General features: G+C 36.2%; 1 protein-coding gene across 2 annotated transcripts in view; it reads left to right on the top strand.

The window, feature by feature from the left end:
* FAF1 (Fas associated factor 1) overlaps window positions 1-18,390 on the top strand; it is a 175,700-nt gene that overhangs the window by 23,389 nt on the left and 133,921 nt on the right. Inside the window, exons 3-4 of one of the 2 annotated variants that reach the window (XM_009287352.2) lie at window positions 13,052-13,098; window positions 16,092-16,300. In XM_009287352.2, the coding sequence (XP_009285627.1) occupies window positions 13,052-13,098; window positions 16,092-16,300 (256 nt within the window). Of the gene's footprint in view, window positions 1-12,430; window positions 12,478-13,051; window positions 13,099-16,091; window positions 16,301-18,390 lie in introns of both variants that reach the window. The other variant, XM_009287351.2, reaches the window with a different exon arrangement.

Raw genomic sequence — 18,390 nt, 5'->3', positions numbered from 1 at the left:
GTAGTGAGGTGGGTGTTGGTCTCTTCTCCCAAATAACAAGCGATAGGATGAGAGGAAACGACCTCAAGTTGCGCCAGGGGAGGTTTAGATTGGACATGAGGAAAAATTTCTTCACCAAAAGGGTTGTCAAGCATTGGAAGAGGCTGCCCAGGGAAGTGGTTGAGTCACCATCCCTGGGGTATTTAAAAGACGTGTAGACGTGGTGCTTAGGAACATGGTTTAGTAGTAGACTTGGCAGTGTTAGGTTAACGGTTGGACTCGATGGTCTTAAGTGTCTTTTCCAACCTAAATGATTCTGTAATTCTAAGATGAGTGTTTTTTGCATCTTGCTGTTTAAAACCTCTTAAAAAATAGTAATTATTTGTCAGACAGGATTTTTTTAATATAAGTACCCATTTTGTTTATATATTTATATTTACTTCTATGTAATGTTGTTTTCCAACCTAAATGATTCTGTAATTCTAAGATGAGTGTTTTTTGCATCTTGCTGTTTAAAACCTCTTAAAAAATAGTAATTATTTGTCAGACAGGATTTTTTTAATATAAGTACCCATTTTGTTTATATATTTATATTTACTTCTATGTAATGTTGTCTTTTGGAAAGAAAGAAGTAAAAAAAAAACCAAAAAAATTGGATTTTTTTAATATAAGTACCCATTTTGTTTATATATTTATATTTACTTCTATGTAATGTTGTCTTTTGGAAAGAAAGAAGTAAAAAAAAAAAACAACAAAAAAATTGAACTGAGAAAAATGAGCTAGGGTTTTACAATTTTTCTTTATTTCTGTTGGAGGTGTCAGTTTAGATGGGATTCCTAGGCAGAAAGTGGGCCATTGGCTCTTGACAGTTATCAACAATCTGTTATTTCTGTCTTTTATTGCTTTGTAACCATTAAGTTAGTTCTTTTGTTATAATGTGTAGTAAATCTCAGTATAAGTTTGTAAAAACTAATACACTAATGATGTCTTTTGTCTCTTTTTCTAACTGGTTTGCCTTGCAAAATCTTTGATGTGGTATCTCTTTGTATGTTTTTTTGATCGATTTGAATTAGTCTGCCTCCAGAAACTAGGCGATCAATTTAGGTTTGGCACTGGGCCATTTCCTTTCTCAAATGTGGGACAGTATTGTCATGTGTTTAGCAGCTCTCTTGTTTCATTCCAAGTCGGCTGTATTTCAGTGGTTGGAGGACCAGGACTACACATTATGGTGATCGTGTCCATCATGATCTGGGTGATGTTGTATTGTATTGTTGACCTGCTGTTTTCTTTACTTCAGAGTTGCATACTGAATATGGCACACATTTGACAGCACTCGCTATGGGACTAGTGAGAAGTTCATGGTGTGCTCCTCTCATTAGGACTAGATCTGAGGGATTTCCTCTGTTAATACACAGATAAGTCTGTGTTGCTAATAATATTCTCCCTGTGGTCAAATGAACGGTCACATCTGCCTGTGGGAACCAGAGGTTTGTATCCCCCCCCTTTTTTTTTTTTCCCCAGGAGCTTTTAAAGTTTTATTTTAGGCAGGTGTCCTCTTCTGGATCTTGGTGTCCTGTCGAACGTGTTATTGTCAGCTCAGTTAGTTTATGCTTGCTGTTACTGCACTGAGTAGCCTGGACAGCATTCAAAATCCTGCTGCCAGCAGAGCTAAGGAAGAAGGAAGCTCTGAATTAGGTAATGACAAGTAATGGTGGTGGACGGGCATCCAGCTGGTGCAAGCGTCCTGTGGGCACGGTGCCTGTTCTCCACAAAATACAGGAGTTGCAGGTTTCTTGTGTGTCCAACTGCAGCAATAATCTCTTCTAGTAGGACACAATTAAATTGTATGTGAACTTTTGTTTTACAAGGGACTACAGAAATCCCTTTTGGAAGTCTTTAATGTACTTTCTGTTAAATTAGGGATCCCTGCTTGCAAAAATAATTTGATTTCTCATTCTTTGTATTTCCAGCTTTTTTGCAGCTCCCAAAGTGACATTTCTGTGTCTTTGTGTAAGCTCAGATGCATGCTGTGTATTTTATGCAGCTGGGTGGTAGCAAAGAAGACTAGCTAATTCTTAAAAAACCTATGATTATTAAATTCATTGTTTTTATTTACTTTTGAATGCCTTCATCTTGGGTAAAACGGATGTTTCCTTTTTGTATATTTTTCTCCATTGAAGACCGTATGAAATGTGCAGATCTATAGGCAGTTGTAAGCATGGCATGGCTTTCCACATAGCTGTATGCGCATTCATCTATTAAAAAAAAAAACAACCAAACCCAAAACCAAACACTGCCACTAATACACGTGGAGGAAATTAAGATTCTTTACTTGCAGAATGCAGAGTAAGAGTGCTGCTTTGTCACCTCAATAATGTGCCTCAAGGAAGGAAGATTACCTCTGCTGGCAGCAAGGTAGCCTAGTCTTCATGGTCCTACCAAATCCCGACTGCTTTCTTCTGAGACTTTTAATAACGGCAATAGTTGATACCTCAGGTGATGTAGGAAAGTGATCAATGTATTGCCACTGTGATAGGCATTTCACATGACTTCGATGAGAGCACAGGTTGCAATTGATCCTGTTGTGTCTCTGCATCAGTCTTGGTCCGCTGCCTGCAAAGTGGTCTGTTAGACATCAGAAAGTGGTCAGCAGAGCAACTACAGTTTAAAATAAAATGGAGCCAAACCCAATAAAAATGTCATATATGCGTTCTGACACATGCAAGCAAGGAAACAAACATACTAAGGGGAGAATAAAATTAGCAAACGTCTAACTTGTGTGTTCTAAACATGTGATTGTTTTGAATAAAACTATTTTATTACATAGGTTGGTCCCTTGGATTTTTTTTTCTCAAAAACTTAAGTGGTCTTTGGATTTGTTCTCTTGTTTGGATGACCCTTTGCTCTTTCAAAAGAGGTTGAGAAACACTGCTTGGATCATGTTAACATTGCCTATCTTGTGATTTTTATAAGGAAACCCATGAAAGCTGTAATCAATGCTGTAGCTCCTGATACTGTGTAAATATCCAAGAATCTCAAGTTTCACAGTGTTCCCTCTGTAAAGAAAGAGGCTGGGAAGGGGGCAGTTTCTGGCTTGTCTGTAGAGAAAGATTTGAAAACTGAAATTAATTGTTTTCCTCATCTGTAGTCTGCTATCCCAAAACTTTATTAGATTCCCATGGATCTTGCCTGGGACTATTCAGGTACAAAAAAACCCTCTCAAAATGCACTTTACCCCAACAAATAATAGCTAAGTCGTGTACTAGACCCAGAGGAACATTTGGTTTATTCAAGTTTATTTCTGTCATCTTCTTTTTTGGTCCTAAGGCAGGTGAATGTGTAAGAAATACAAACTCTTCTTCCCCCACACCTGAACAAGTTACTGTGTCTTCTTACCAGGGCAAAGCCTTGTCTGAGAAAGATTGGGAATTTGGTGAAAACAGTTTTAATTTCTTTAAAATGCTTCTCTGCTGAAACATGGTGCTTATTTCATGGAAGACGTCTTGAAAGCCTCAGTGCTTGGGAACACTTGAGCTTTCATTGTGGAAAACTGGTGCTGTGCAGTGTCATTCTTGTCTCCTCTTTTCAAGGCACTGCTAAAATTCTAACGTTGTAAAATTATTATTTGTTTAGTAGGTGACTAACTGTGTTTAGGGCTCATTTTGGTCTACCACGTTTAAATGGATTGAAGCCAAGGGATGTGCAGTTTACAACTTTATAGAAACCATGAATTAGGGTTAAATACAGGAATTATTTTGTCCTTCAATTTGAAATTTGGGAGGATGAAAAAACTGATAGCTCTCAAGGAGGTAGGGATTTTTTTTATTTAAGGCAGTTGAGTTATGGCTTTAAAGGTGTTTTCTTTAGTGCTGTTTCATATATGCTTTGCAGTTTTTTTTGATTCGTCAGAAGGGACTAATTCTCACATTGCTGATTGAAGGAGGGTGTAATGGGGTAAATATTTTTCCCACAGGGTAAAACTAGTATAGCTTGGGCAAAGTGTCTTCTAGATGAACACCCTTTTGTTCCTGTTAAACTGGAATAATTCTTCAGTATCTGTGAAGAAATCTGTATCTTCCACCCCTTCACAATTTTAGATAATGCAATGGTTAACTTGCAGTATAGCAGATAGTTTTCTAGACACTTAAGGGGATTATGTTAGTCTAGTTTATTTTGTTTCATAACTATTCATTTTAATTTTTCTAATAGAAAAAGCCTGCTTTATTCACCGGAGGATAACAAAGGGATTGTGATTATGTGTTTTATGGCTGTAATTTGTAGCCATGTAGCTGTGATGATGCATATGAAATTTTAATGTCTGGCCAGAAAGACAGCTGAGTAGATTTTTAGGTAAAACTTTGCTGTCGGCATTGTAAAGTGATGTAAGCGGTGTGTCTCCTTTCCAAATAACAGATGGAATTTAGTTCCTTAAGAAATGAGCTCCTTTACTTCAGTTTTTCTTGCATAGTGATCAAACAAGGAATGGGACTAATAAACTTAGATTTCTGGTCATGGAAAAAGACTCTTGTTTCTTGTAATAGAGAGTTTTTTGTGTTCTGAGAATAACCAAAAAGCAGCACCTGAGATCACAGTAGTGCCTAATAGTATTTTTGTAGCTATAGGCAGGCATTACCCACCCGCCTTACATTTTACAAATAGTTATTTTCAGAGGCTTGTACCTCTGTATTGGCAATTCTATGAAGATTGCTTAGCATTAATTTATCCTGAGACGTTTGAATTTAAGAGCAAATTTCTAGACTATATTAATAGTGAAGTGGCTGTTAATGAGGTATCTAAAAGTAGTTTGTAGTATGTTACTCTGTGACTAGTTGAACTGAAGATTGCACACGTCTTATAAACGTGTATTTGACAAGTGATTAATCTGTCATGGAGTCATGCTGGAAATGTATGAGTAGGAGAAAAATGAAGTAAATTAAGTAATTTGAGAACCAGCATCTGTGCCAATGCTGTGAATGCATAGAAGACATTTCATTGTAGTTCAATTACAGCTTTTGGTTAATTTTTAACCACGATGGGGACAAATGTTGGCATTCTGTAAAAACTTTGTGGGTGTAACTTCACGTCTAGCACTTGGAAATACTTTGAGACTTGCAAAGCTGGGGAAACGCCAGCAAGTATAACACAAGCTACAGGAAAAAGCTGACTCCTTTCTTTGCCTTGAAAAGCCTGCCAAAGATAACAAAGGTAGAGGTTGCTTCTGTTACTACTGGGGCATAATTGGTAATTTTTAAATTTAAATATTGCATTCATGTAAAAATCCAAACCGAATAATATTTTTTATAACTTAAACTCATAGCAGTTATTACTTGTTATAGTAATGGTTTAAAAGTAGCTGTGTATGTAGGAAGGTGATAGTGTATCTTGTTTGTAAAAAGCCTCTGGTCTAAAATAATTGGTATTTCTGCAGAACTTTTTATGGAATTTCTTGTTTAGAATAACACACAAGAGACTTGCCTGTAACTGGCAAGACTTGATAGTTGCATAAAGCTGCACAGAAGCCATGTTCCTCTGCGTGGGAACCTCATAATACAATCTCGATGTCTTGGGGCAGAAAGAAGTGATTGTATTACAGCTGATTTCAGTAAACCTTTATTTTATTAATCCAGATTGACTGCAGTATTTGACTAATACTTGCAGTATGTTTTTGTCAGCATCAGTTAGTAAAACTTCTGCTGTTTATTCCCAGACTTTCCACTTTTTTATTGTTGTAAACTGGTCACAAGAAAAGTCTATGCATAGTCTTACTTTTTATCCAGTTTCCTGAAATCACAGTATCAGCAGGTCAGAATAAATGTTTTGACATGTCTACATCTGGCATTACCCGTTAGTATCAGTTCTGTTGAAAATACAAGCCCAAATTAGTATTTGCCAAAAAGAATGTTATTAGGGGAGCATTATTTCAAAACATTTACTGTTATTACTGAAATATATGCCTATAGCAGAACCCTGCAAGTTAGTTTCATTGTAAGAAATACTTCTGTGCTCAGAAGGAACTAATAAATCTTTGTGCTTGTCCTGTTTTGCTTTACTATTTTATATAAAAGTATGTTCCTTTGTCATACAGATTTATAGTTTGGAAGCAATTTAAAATTCACTTTTGCTTTTTCGGTCCTTTCATGCATATTTTGTCTCACTAATGCTTTCCTTTATCCCTTATCATTTAATTATTTGTTTTTCCTCTCTGGATAACAATTGTGCAGGTTTTTTTTTTTTTTTCCCTTTTTTTAAGTTAAGCTCCCCATTGTACAAAGCATTTGGAGTTTTATCATCCATTTATTTTGCTGGAATACCAAATAAAATAATGGATTTTAAATCTTTAGGATAAGTAATTTATCATGTGAAAGCAAAAAAATTAGAGTAAGAATATTGTATTTCAAGGGAAATATCACATTTAACCCAAATTAGGAGTAGAATTAATTGCAATGGAATTTAAGCTCCCCATTGTACAAAGCATTTGGAGTTTTATCATCCATTTATTTTGCTGGAATACCAAATAAAATAATGGATTTTAAATCTTTAGGATAAGTAATTTATCATGTGAAAGCAAAAAAATTAGAGTAAGAATATTGTATTTCAAGGGAAATATCACATTTAACCCAAATTAGGAGTAGAATTAATTGCAATGGAATTACAATTGTAAACAGAGTAGTATAAATGACCCTTTCAATGCTGTGGAAATATATAATAAAATACAAAAGATAAGAAATGAGTTTTCTAGTGTAGTTTAGATTGCTTAATGAGGGCCTTTTAGTATATTTCATTACACTTTTAGCTTTAGAAAAAACATGTTTAATTTGTCTAAATTCAACAAATCTTGAGTGATCCTCAAGCAGGATGGATTGATAGCACACAGGAATACTGGCTGATATTTCCAAAATGTAACAGTTAATTATTATTATTTTTTTTTTAATTCTACAGAACTCAAACCACAGTACATTTGTCTTGCGTGTCATCTCTCCCTCTATAGTGAGGTTTTGTATATAGGTTTTGGTGTTATATTCACTTGTATAATCAAAGCGAGAAAAAAATCTGGGATTAAATGCTGAAAGGGTCAGTCAAATATTAAAATAGGTTTCTATTTGTTTTGTAATGTGAAACAACAAAACAACCATTTTTTGGTTATATTTCAAAATACAGTCCTAAAAGCTGCTAGCACCCCTTCCTCTAAGATGGTGAGCTGTCTTGTCTTCTTCTAATGTAGAAAGCAGCGTGGGGTAAACTTTCTGAATTTGTGATTTGAGAGAAACTGTTTTTATATCAAGGAGACATTAAATATATAGTAGGAAGAAAAGGCAAAACGAGCAAGAAAAACACAAAATGCAGAACTTTGTTTCTTTAGCTTACCAGACATTTTAAACCAAAAGTAAAATCTATGAGTTGTAGCATTTGGGGAAGTTTTTTGAAAGTCATAATAAATGACTCCTTTCATCAAAGAAAGCTCGTACTGAGTTTCGTATAAATAATTAAATATGTGGATTATGAGGCTGTGACATTAAGTGGAATACAACAAAAAAAATTATAATTACTAGAAATCTGAATGTGTCAGATCTACAAAACATTGGGGGGTTGGAAGAAAATGCCCCATGAGCAAATTACTCCATTATATTTCCTTGTGACTTTCTGAAGGAGTTGATACTGTTTGGTTGGACATCTTTGGATTAAATCATCTGGTATGGCAGTCCCCATTACCCTGTGTCTATGTCTCATTCGTGTGTTGTGTTTGTTTAATGTAAACCTTCTCAATTTTTAGCTAAACAAATGTAAAGCTCTGTGTGGGCTTTATTAAGTAGACTGAAGTGGTCTTACTTGCTGAATTCAGTCAAACCTAAATAAGGCTTTTAAAATTCTGTGTGAGATGATTCATACATAAACTTGTACTGGTTGCATTAAGCTGATATGGTTATTTATCTCGATGAAACTCATGCAGCTTTCACATGTGCACGGTATTTACATCTCTCTAGCCTCTTCTTCTGAAAGGGCTGTTCTTCCAGGATCATGCTGCTTGAACTTGCTTTCTTCTTTTGCTCAGAGATGTGTTTTCTAATACCCTGTTTTGGAAAGTTGATCTTATGTTGTGCTTTGTAAAAGCTCTTGCTCTTCATTGGGGTAGAGGTTTGAATGGGGAAAGTTTTAAAGGATCTATATCTAGGGCAGGGTCTGCATCTGTTGGCCAAAACCATTGTGCAGTATGGAGGTTGGGAAAGAGAGAGAACAAGAGGTGGCCATGGAGGAAGATCTTCTCCCACCTCACCCATTGCAAAAGCCTTTAACTGTGCTTTTGTCGGGGCCTGGTTTTAAGTCTTAAGATAATTAATCTAAACATCACTTTTAAATTCTGGAAATTTAAAAACTACCTCCTAGCTGTAGTTCATGAAGAGAAAGGAATTCCCTGCCTTGTTTGAATATATCATCAGTATATGTAGACCTCTGCTTTTAAATAATATGATTGGCAAATCCAGTCCATTTTCAAACTTAGTGATAACCACTGAGTATTTTAAACTCGGGAGTTTAGTTTTTGTGCTATCTAAAATACCACAGTTCGTTCATAATTATTCATAGGACCCTCATTCCCCTGGGATGAGAGTCACTCTAAGATGTACTTAAGTGCTTTTAAATGGTTAGTACTATAATTGTGTATTTTGAGAGAAGTCATCAACATTGTTGCTTTATCAGGTTACTTATATATTTTGAATATATATGAGTGATATCTCTAAACAAAATGTATAAATGAAGAATAACTAAATTTGGCTCATAATTTCCTAAAATAAGTTGTGGGCCTGGTAGTTGTTTGAATATTGTCATCAAAACAATAATTGTGTCCTTGCTTCTATGCCTCTGTTCCAAGTTTGAACAGTGTTACAAAGAGTTTGTATATGGGTAGCACTGAGACAAACCTAAGATTCTTGGCTTTGGGAAAAAAAAAATCTTATAAACCCCCTATAATTTTCCACTTATGGCGAGCTTCACTCTTTAAATAGTGATAGCACTAGAATAGGTAAACTACCCGTTGAAGTTGTGGTACCCAGTATCCAGAAGCGACACTCGTGGATATACACAGTGTGAGAACAGCGTAAGTATGGAGTGCTACTTCCTTGGTAGCACTCTCAGCAATAGGTTATTGGGAGCTGAAGAAAGTTTCTGAGCCAGACATGGTATCTTTGTATTTAATAACCCATGAATAGATTTACTGCACCTGTTATTAAAATTGTTTCAAGGGTAATACATCTTTTTAATTACTGTATATTAGTCACACAGGCTGTTTTTGATGATCAAATGATCCCTGTTTGGAAAGACCAAAAAAAAATTAATATCTTTGAATGTTTGCTTAACCATAGAGACCTGATCCTCTCTCAAAGGGGACTGACATTGGGGAAGAACAGCCTGGAACAGATCTTGCCTGAATAACTTTTTTTTTTTTTTTTTTTTTTTAATAGTCACAACCTTCCTCCTGTGAAATTCTAGAGCAGATGGTTGTTCCTTTTTCTTATTTTCTTTTCAGGGTCTACTTATAGATGTCTTGTAAGAACATGGGTATTTAATATTTATGCAATATCTACATGTGCACTGCTACCATTTGCCATCTACATAATTTCAGTCTTCCATCTTGCTTAACAAACAGTGTCCAGACTCTATTTTTACAGTGTGGTTAATAGAGGTCTTTCCATCAAAAAAGTACATAATGCTGCTGCTGCTGTTTTTTCTTACTGCTGTGCCCCTTAAATGTCATCAAGTTTACAAAACTGGGGACGTGAACAAGTGAGTTATTCAGTTTTAAAGAAAATAACTTGGAGCCTCTATCGTATTTAACCCCTCTAAGTATGCTCATAAAAAGTTTGAGCTGATTTAATCCTCTCAGACTGCGACATGAGCTTTGACAGAAAAAGTATGGAAATGCCACGCTGAGCTCTATTTCTTCATAGCTGAAGCAGCTTCTTTTTCTTAGAGTAAAGAGAATTCTCTTGCACCAGCAGATCATTATTAGTGTTGGTCCTGTGGTACAAAAACCTGTATTTGCTCTCTGTATTCTACAGATGCAAAATAAAGGATATTTTTGTCTTTCAACCAACTTTACCTGTTGATTGACAGGAATGAAATGTATGTTGCTGAAGCGTGTGTGTGGGGGAACCAATCCAGAAAAACCCAAACAAACCAAAACCTCCCACTTTTTCCTGGAGGTTTATTAGATGAACATGATCAAGAGCTACGTATGACTGCAAAACCCACAATGATGATAAATGAGACATGTTGTTAAAAAGAAACCACTGATTATTGCCATGCACGGTGGATAAACTGATTTAAAAACTGATCTGGTAGGAAGCTTTGTTTTCACTGTAATTTGATACAGCCTTATGGGTAGTTGCTGTAGCTTACAGATCCTTGTGACCCTTTTCCTTGTCTGCTTTTTTTGCTATTATTTATGCAATATTTGTCTCTAAATATATGATAAATCTTACCGCAATATCATAGTTACTTAGCTGAGTTCAGCAGAAATACTTTTTGACTTTATGTAGCCTTAACTGTTAATGGAAATTGTAAAAATTCATGCTTATATATTCATAGAAAAAGCATAGCATTTAAAATTAGACGATATCAAGATTTGTGTTTATTAAGCACTTAAGGTGCATTTTTTATGTCAATTTGTAAAAATTATGTTGGTAGATGATGACTGTCCATAGTTCAGTTGCAGTATTTGACTTCATCGTCCTGGAGTACCAGGGAATCTATGAGCTTCTAAATGTCAGTGTTCTCTTCTTCATCAGGGACCAGACACTCATTCACCAGCTGTTCTGGCCAACTGGTCAGGTATACCTGACTTACGAGAATGGATATTAGAAGTTGTGATAATAGAAATGCATGAATCGCTGCTGGTACGGCAGAAAATGGAGATTAATGGGATGCTACAAGCTCTCTTTAATCTCACCGTTAAGCCTAACAAATATGTACCTGTGAACATAATAGTGATTATAAAGATCATCAAAAAGCAGAAATAGAATTAGTCTTTTGAGGTCTGGGTTTTTTCCTCTGTAGAATTTTTTGAATTCTTTCTCATTCCTTGTCAAATTCCCTCCTGTGCTATTCCACCTTATCAGCCCACTGCTGGGCTAGGATTAAAAGTCTGAAGTTAGGTAGGGTTCTGACATCTTTACTCCAATGTCTTCTAACAATAATCAGAACAAAGTTTAATCAGCTGAGGAGTAAAATGTGTAAGTCATCTTCACCAGCTCACGTGGTATGACTTTCACTGCCCCTCAAATCTGAAAAATCCAAGCAATGAGATGATTTTAAAACACTTCTTTGGTGGTATAAAGCAGTCTGAAATAAGTTGTCTTCTAAATACTGTTGAAGAGAGTCTTATTTGCTTTCCAAGTTTTTCCCTCATCCTGACTGACACATAATTTCAAAGTTTATACAAACTAATATAGCATCAGATGTGCCGGAAATACATTAAAACTTTCTGCAACATAGAATGGAGCAATGCTGTAACAGGCTGAGAAGACAATTTTGTCAGAAGTGGGGTTTTGAACTTGCAATGGGGTATGTTGTGGCTATTTTAAAAATAATGCATTTTAACGTGAGATAGAATTCATTAGGATATTTTTATAGGTAATAACTCTGTCATTTCAAATAAGACCAAATCTGAATGCAGCTTGCCAGGTTTGTACTTATACACCTATAAGTAATATTTTGTTTATTCTGATGATCTGGACAGCATGGGGTGATATTTAACCGCATAAACCTCACTTTAAAAATACTTCCTTTTCTACCTGAAGATTTTTTGAATTTTGGGGGTAGTAACTTCTGTGATTCCCTGGCACATGAGGACTCTTAAGAGGCTAGATGGTATTTGTGTGTGTGAGCTATCTAGCAGGTTGTCTGAAAGGCATAGGTGTGATCGAGGCATGTGTGCTGTTGAGTAGCCATTTGCACTGACTTCAGCAATTAGTGAGCACATCAGGCTTGCAACACGCAGTGTATGTGCAGCTGTGCAGGTTTATAGGTTTGTGCAGGTCTGATACTTCTGGGAAACATTAGATTTTCTGTGTATGTGCTGTCTGGCTGCCTTGTCTGTGCGCAGCTTGATGTATTTGAAAGCAGTATGTTCACTGTATGTGTGTACCAAGTGTACAAAGTGTTAGATTTACTGAGCATGGGCCATGCAGTTTATTCCCATGCATTCCACCTGGGAAATCCATTGCACGCATATAGGAGTCTGAGCTTCAGTTCATGTTCGTTTTCACTTAGATAAGGTTTTTATTTTATGCAGGTACTTTAATGACAATATCGTTTACCAAGAATATTCACTGAATGGAGAACATTTTATGGCATATTTTAAAGCAAGCTAATCACTCTTTAAAACATATTATAGAAGTTCTGATTTATTTTTGTTGCTCTGTATGCTTGACTTGAAATTTGTTTTTTCTCTTTTCAGGCAGCTATAAATGGTGTAATACCACAAGAAAATGGCATTCTACAAAGGTAAGCACAGAAGACTGGAGTAGTACACACAGAGAATGATGCTGGGTAATAGTTACTTTTTCTGTTCCTGAATCCTAAGAAGATGATGTAATTCTCCTTTTAAAGCAGTTTCTGGAGCCACAAATTCTATTCCTGGCAAAGCTGATTTAATATTCAATTTTTCCCATACTGATGGAGGACCAGCTCGAACACCTATTTGAATTAATTAATTTTTATTTTGAATTCATTGGCTGTCGGTTCATTCTGTGTAGGGTTCTCTCTTTACTAAGTCTGGATTTTGGTATGCTGTCTTGGATGTCAGGACTTGAGTTTTGTTGTTTTTTTTTTTCCAAAGATTTTGCACGCATATAGGAGTCTGAGCTTCAGTTCATGTTCGTTTTCACTTAGATAAGGTTTTTATTTTATGCAGGTACTTTAATGACAATATCGTTTACCAAGAATATTCACTGAATGGAGAACATTTTATGGCATATTTTAAAGCAAGCTAATCACTCTTTAAAACATATTATAGAAGTTCTGATTTATTTTTGTTGCTCTGTATGCTTGACTTGAAATTTGTTTTTTCTCTTTTCAGGCAGCTATAAATGGTGTAATACCACAAGAAAATGGCATTCTACAAAGGTAAGCACAGAAGACTGGAGTAGTACACACAGAGAATGATGCTGGGTAATAGTTACTTTTTCTGTTCCTGAATCCTAAGAAGATGATGTAATTCTCCTTTTAAAGCAGTTTCTGGAGCCACAAATTCTATTCCTGGCAAAGCTGATTTAATATTCAATTTTTCCCATACTGATGGAGGACCAGCTCGAACACCTATTTGAATTAATTAATTTTTATTTTGAATTCATTGGCTGTCGGGTCATTCTGTGTAGCGTTGTCTCTTTACTAAGTCTGGATTTTGGTATGCTGTCTTGGATGTCAGGACTTGAGTTTTGTTGTTTTTTTTCCAAAGATTTAAAAATTTGCAAGGCAAATCCACAGATGTTCCTGGCTAAGTACTTTCTTTTTCCTTATGCGTTTTTAAAGGTATTGATATTCCATGCTTCCCTGTCCCTGGCCACAAATGTTTGTATTTTTGTAGAGTTTTTTTGTTTGGTGTTTTATTTTTAAATTGAATTGCAGGCAGCGGATACTGTGTTAGATAAAGTAAGGTTGCTCCCTTCTAAAAGTAGCTTTACTGATTTTCTTTCAGCTTCTGAATTAAATTTTGGCTTGTATACTGATGCCTGGATATCTTGGAGTCACTGAAGCATGAGCTCCTAAGTGCTGATGAGGCAATTGAAAACAGCAGAACAGGAATTGAGCTACTTGAGAGAGACAGTAAAATAGTGTTTAAAATTTTGTTTAGAAAAATACTCAATGTACTATATTTAAAGTTTATTTTAATGATGAAAAGACATACATAATGTAGGTAAAGTGGTGTTTTGGCATCTCCGTCAATACTTACTAAAGCTATCATTAAATAGAGTCAGTTTTTGATTCAGGATAAAACCTTATTTGCTCAGTAAAGTTACTAGATATTTACCTTAAGGCCTACCTAGCCCATTTGAGATCAAGTCTCAGTTGTGTTGAGCGCTCTTTCTACCTATGTTAATGTCCTGGCCTCAAAGCATTTATATTCAAAATACCAGAATGTTTGGAACCATTTGGTCAGGGGGAAGGAGCTGGGGAGTAGTTATGCCTGACTTGGATAACAGGCTGGTCCAGTGTCCACTTACAGTTTTCTTCCACATTGATTTATTAATTTTTAGAAATGATTAGACAGTCAAATGTGTTTCAAAACTTTTTTTTTCTTTCCTCTTCCAATGGAAGTGGTTTAAAAGGAGGCTGAGAAGACTTAGAAGCCTAGTTTCCAGTGGTTTTCAGATGAGGCTTATTTTACTGATGTGAGGCTTTTTATGTTCCATTAGAGGTTGCCAGTCAGATATGTAGGATGCCTTTTGTGGTGGAATCAAATAGAATTAATACAACTGGACTTAAAGTAAGTTGATTTGTTGAAGGGAAAAAAATACATTTTGTTTTATAATTCAGTTGTGTTGTATAAATAAATAGGGTCCTGAGAATCAGGATATTCATTGTGTCTTGGGTCTGTTAACAAAACGGTTATAGTACTTAATTCATAGTTGGCCATCAGATTTAAGACAATAACATATCACTCGGTATTTATACTTTTTTAAATCCTGAAAATAAGACTGTTTCCTCTACTCTTTAGACCTCTGAAGTGGGTCTTTGACCTTTGAGCATGGGTCTTTGAGTGTGGGTCTTTGTAGCTGGGAATTCATCCTTCTGAGCCTGCTGATGTGAGAAGTGAAGGAACCCCTTGTTTTACAAGCATAACACGTTTTTCTTTGTCAGATGTGGAAGGTATAGTGTTGGGATTTGCATTAGCTCTGTATAACTTCGGCACTTGTGTGACATGCATACCATCCACATTTATGCTTTTTTTAAGTTCAGGCCTCCTCTAGATGACAGATTTTACTTGCTATAAGCAGCATTTCCATTGACAGATCTTATGGTATCTTCAAGAAGGGTAGAATGCATTTTTAAGATAAGTCCTGTTTAAGGATGGAAATGAGACAACTTACATCTCAGCATTTCCTAAATCCTTCTTTGCTCGGCTTCCATTCTTTCAGTGCATACATTTTTATTAGCTTGCATCCTCCTTTGTGATACCCTGTAACTGCCCAGGACAGGTAATCTTCCTGATAAGAACATCTACAAGGCAAAGCTCTAGGCTTGCCCTGTGAGGTTTCTTGCTTTCCAAATTTAATTTCTGTACATCATAGGTTTTTTTTGGCCTGGAGTAACGTTCCTTAAATTTCATGTTTTGTTCCCTTTGTTTCTAATCCCAGTTACATGCTTCTTGTGGAGAGGCTCACTGAGGAAGATGAAGTGCTTCTGTGTAGTGAGGGTTTCCCAATTTATTCTGATCTGTAATGCTCTATGTATCCTTGAGCCAGGTATGGAGACATCCTTATATGAATGTCCAGGAGGCTTAAAGGATTTTGAACTTAAAGGCAAGCTACAATTCAGCATTGCATTACTGTTGTACTTCTAGGTATTTTTTTGCAATATATACCTCATTATCTTAATTTATGTACCTTAAGTACATAACTATTTTCATATCTGACTTGTATTCCACTAATTTGGTATTGGAAAATACCAATACACGTGCAGTATTTTAGGCTTTATGTCTTACTCTCGTTTCCATGTGATACTAGCCCAGTGATGTAGAAAGCTGGTGGTTGCCATGGTGCCAATTTTTATATGGTCACAGCACTTCTGGAACTGGAGATAATGCTTCCTCTCAAGATAATTCTGATATTAATTACATAGTGAACTTGAGAGTGAAGTAATGGCTTAAATGCCTGTTTGTCATCTAAGCTGTTCTCCTATAGCACTTCTGAGTCACTGAAATGTTAATATTGCTGATAGGAAAGCTATTTTCTAATTATTAATAAAACAGTATTTTCAGATATGACAGTGTAGTTTATTCAAGAGGTGTGTGCTGTGGACCACAGTAAGTGAATAATACTGTTCACTTTGCTTTGCTAACTTCTATTTAAACATATCAAGCTGTTCTGTGTAAACCTTTTTATGTGCATATCTTTCAGTGAGTACGGTGGAGAGACTTTACATGGACCAGCATATGGCCCGACAAGTCATTCTACAGCAGCTTCTTCAACTCCTTCCTCATCCTCAGCGTTTCGCCATGTAGTGCCATCTAGACAAATAGTGGAAAGACAACCTCGAATGCTTGACTTCAGGGTTGAGTACAGAGACAGAAATGTGGATGTAGTACTTGAAGACAGCTCTACAGTTGGTAAGGATTTGTAAAAATGAAATTAAAGCTGTTATGGTAAAATTGTTAAAATAAAAACAAACAAAAAAGACCCAACCCCAAAAATCCAAATCCTAAAAAAAGCAAAGCAAAACAAAAACCCCTCAAAGAAAAAAATCCCCCCAAAAATGCAGCCTCCACAGCTACTAACCATTTTCAAATCTCTTTGCAGCTTTAAAAAAGCAAAATTTCACTAATCCATTGTAAAGGTTAGTGGTCTATCAAATACTTATTTTGAAATCTAGTTTTCTTATGAACTTGCTTCAGGAACAGAATGGAGATTACTGATGAAGTTGAGGCATGAAAATGTAATTTGGGGTAAGATTAGTGTAGATGCAGTCTACTAGTAAGTGGATGATCTTGGCATTTCCTTTTCAAATCTTATGGCATCTCTTTGTGTGTAGGATTAGTGACAAGATTTAGAGGAATTCTTTCCAGTGTGAAGAGCATCGTTGCATTCTTCTTTTTTCAATTTTTATTTGACTTGTTTGTGCAAATTAAGATTTCTTTTATAAGTTTTATTGTCTTTATCCTAAAACTGATGCATTTTGTAACAGTATGTTAGAAATATGCTGTTGTTAGTATTGCAGAGCATGTTATTTTTTACATTCCCCAAACTGTGAGTTAATTTACTTTTGCTAAGGATGAAGAGGGGTTTTTTGTTTTGGTGGGTTTTTTTTTTTTTTAGTGAAGACTATACAGATAAGAATAAGGAACTAAATGAAGAAATAGTTGATTAAAACAATTTTCAGTGCTGCAGCCTTATGTCTGTAGTGAAATTTTGAAATTGAAACTTTTTATCCTTATTTGTCTTACTAGCATTTGATTTGGTATTGGCTGGGGCCACCTAGTGGGGGTTAGTTTGAATTCCTGATTAGTGTTTCATGTTTTCCACTGCATTGAGTTGCATCCATGCAAAGTAGATATAAAAGTCTGATCAAATCAGAATTTTGCAGCCGTAGTATTTTATTTTTTCTTTTCTTATTAATTTCTTTCGGGTATAAATGATTAAGCTGTAGGGCAGAAGCAGTCAGTGTAGAACTTTTGTCTGTATCTTGGCATATGAAGATTGAGGGCAGCCTTGTGTTTAAAGTCCTGAGAGGAGTGAGCAAGGCAAATAGTAGAATTTCAACCGTGGACTTCAGGAAAGCAGATTTTTGGCTTTTTCAGGGATCTGCTTGGCAGGATCCCATGAGAGACTGCCCTGAGGGAAAAGGGGCCCAAGAGAGTTGGTTGATCTTCAAGGACAAGCTCTTCAAAGCACAAGAACAGTCCCTTCCAACATGCAGAAAGAGGAGCAAGCATGGCAGAAGGCCAGCACAACAAAGAATTTATGACTACGCTAAATGCAAAAAGGAAAGTACACAGCTGGTGGAAGGTAGCAACGGGGCTACCCAGGAGGAATACAGACGCGTTGCCAGAGTATGCAGGTTTGGAGTTAGACCAAAGCTCAGGTGGAGCTGAAACCACTGAGGGATTAGAAGGGCTTCTGTAAGTACATTGGCATGAAAAGAAAGGCTAAGGAAAAAGTGAGCCTGCTGTTCAATGGCCACTGCTGAACTTGGCCTGTGGGAAGATTATGGAGAAAATCCTTCTGGAAGCCCTTTCTGAGCACAGAAAAGAAAAGAAGGTGATTTGGAACAGCCAGCATGGATTTGCTAAGGGCAAACTGTGCCTAATCAACGTTACTTGCCTTTTATGATTTGATGACTGGCTCTGTGGGCAAGGGGAGAATGGTGGATGTCACTCTGATTTTAGTAAGGCCTTTGACACACTCTGCTGTAGTATTCTTGTAGTCATATTGTTCAGATAAGGACTGGATAAGTGGGCTGATATGGTAGGTGGATAATTGCCTGGACTGCTGGGCTTAAAGTCTAACTGGTGAATAGTTACTAGTTTAGGGACATCCCTCAGTGGTTGATCCTGGGGCCAGTGTTGCTTAATGTCTTTATTAAAAACCTGATTGTTAAGGTTAGCGCTCTTGGCAAGTTCACAAAGAATCAGAGAAAGTGGCTGATATTCTGGAGGGCAAGGCTGCTATTTAGAGGGCCCTGGACAGCCTGGAGAAATGG

Source organism: Aptenodytes forsteri, unplaced genomic scaffold, assembly GCF_000699145.1.
Source record: "Aptenodytes forsteri isolate BGI_AS27 unplaced genomic scaffold, ASM69914v1 Scaffold119, whole genome shotgun sequence".
Taxonomy (NCBI): domain Eukaryota; kingdom Metazoa; phylum Chordata; class Aves; order Sphenisciformes; family Spheniscidae; genus Aptenodytes; species Aptenodytes forsteri.
This window is presented reverse-complemented; position numbering and strand designations above follow the sequence as displayed.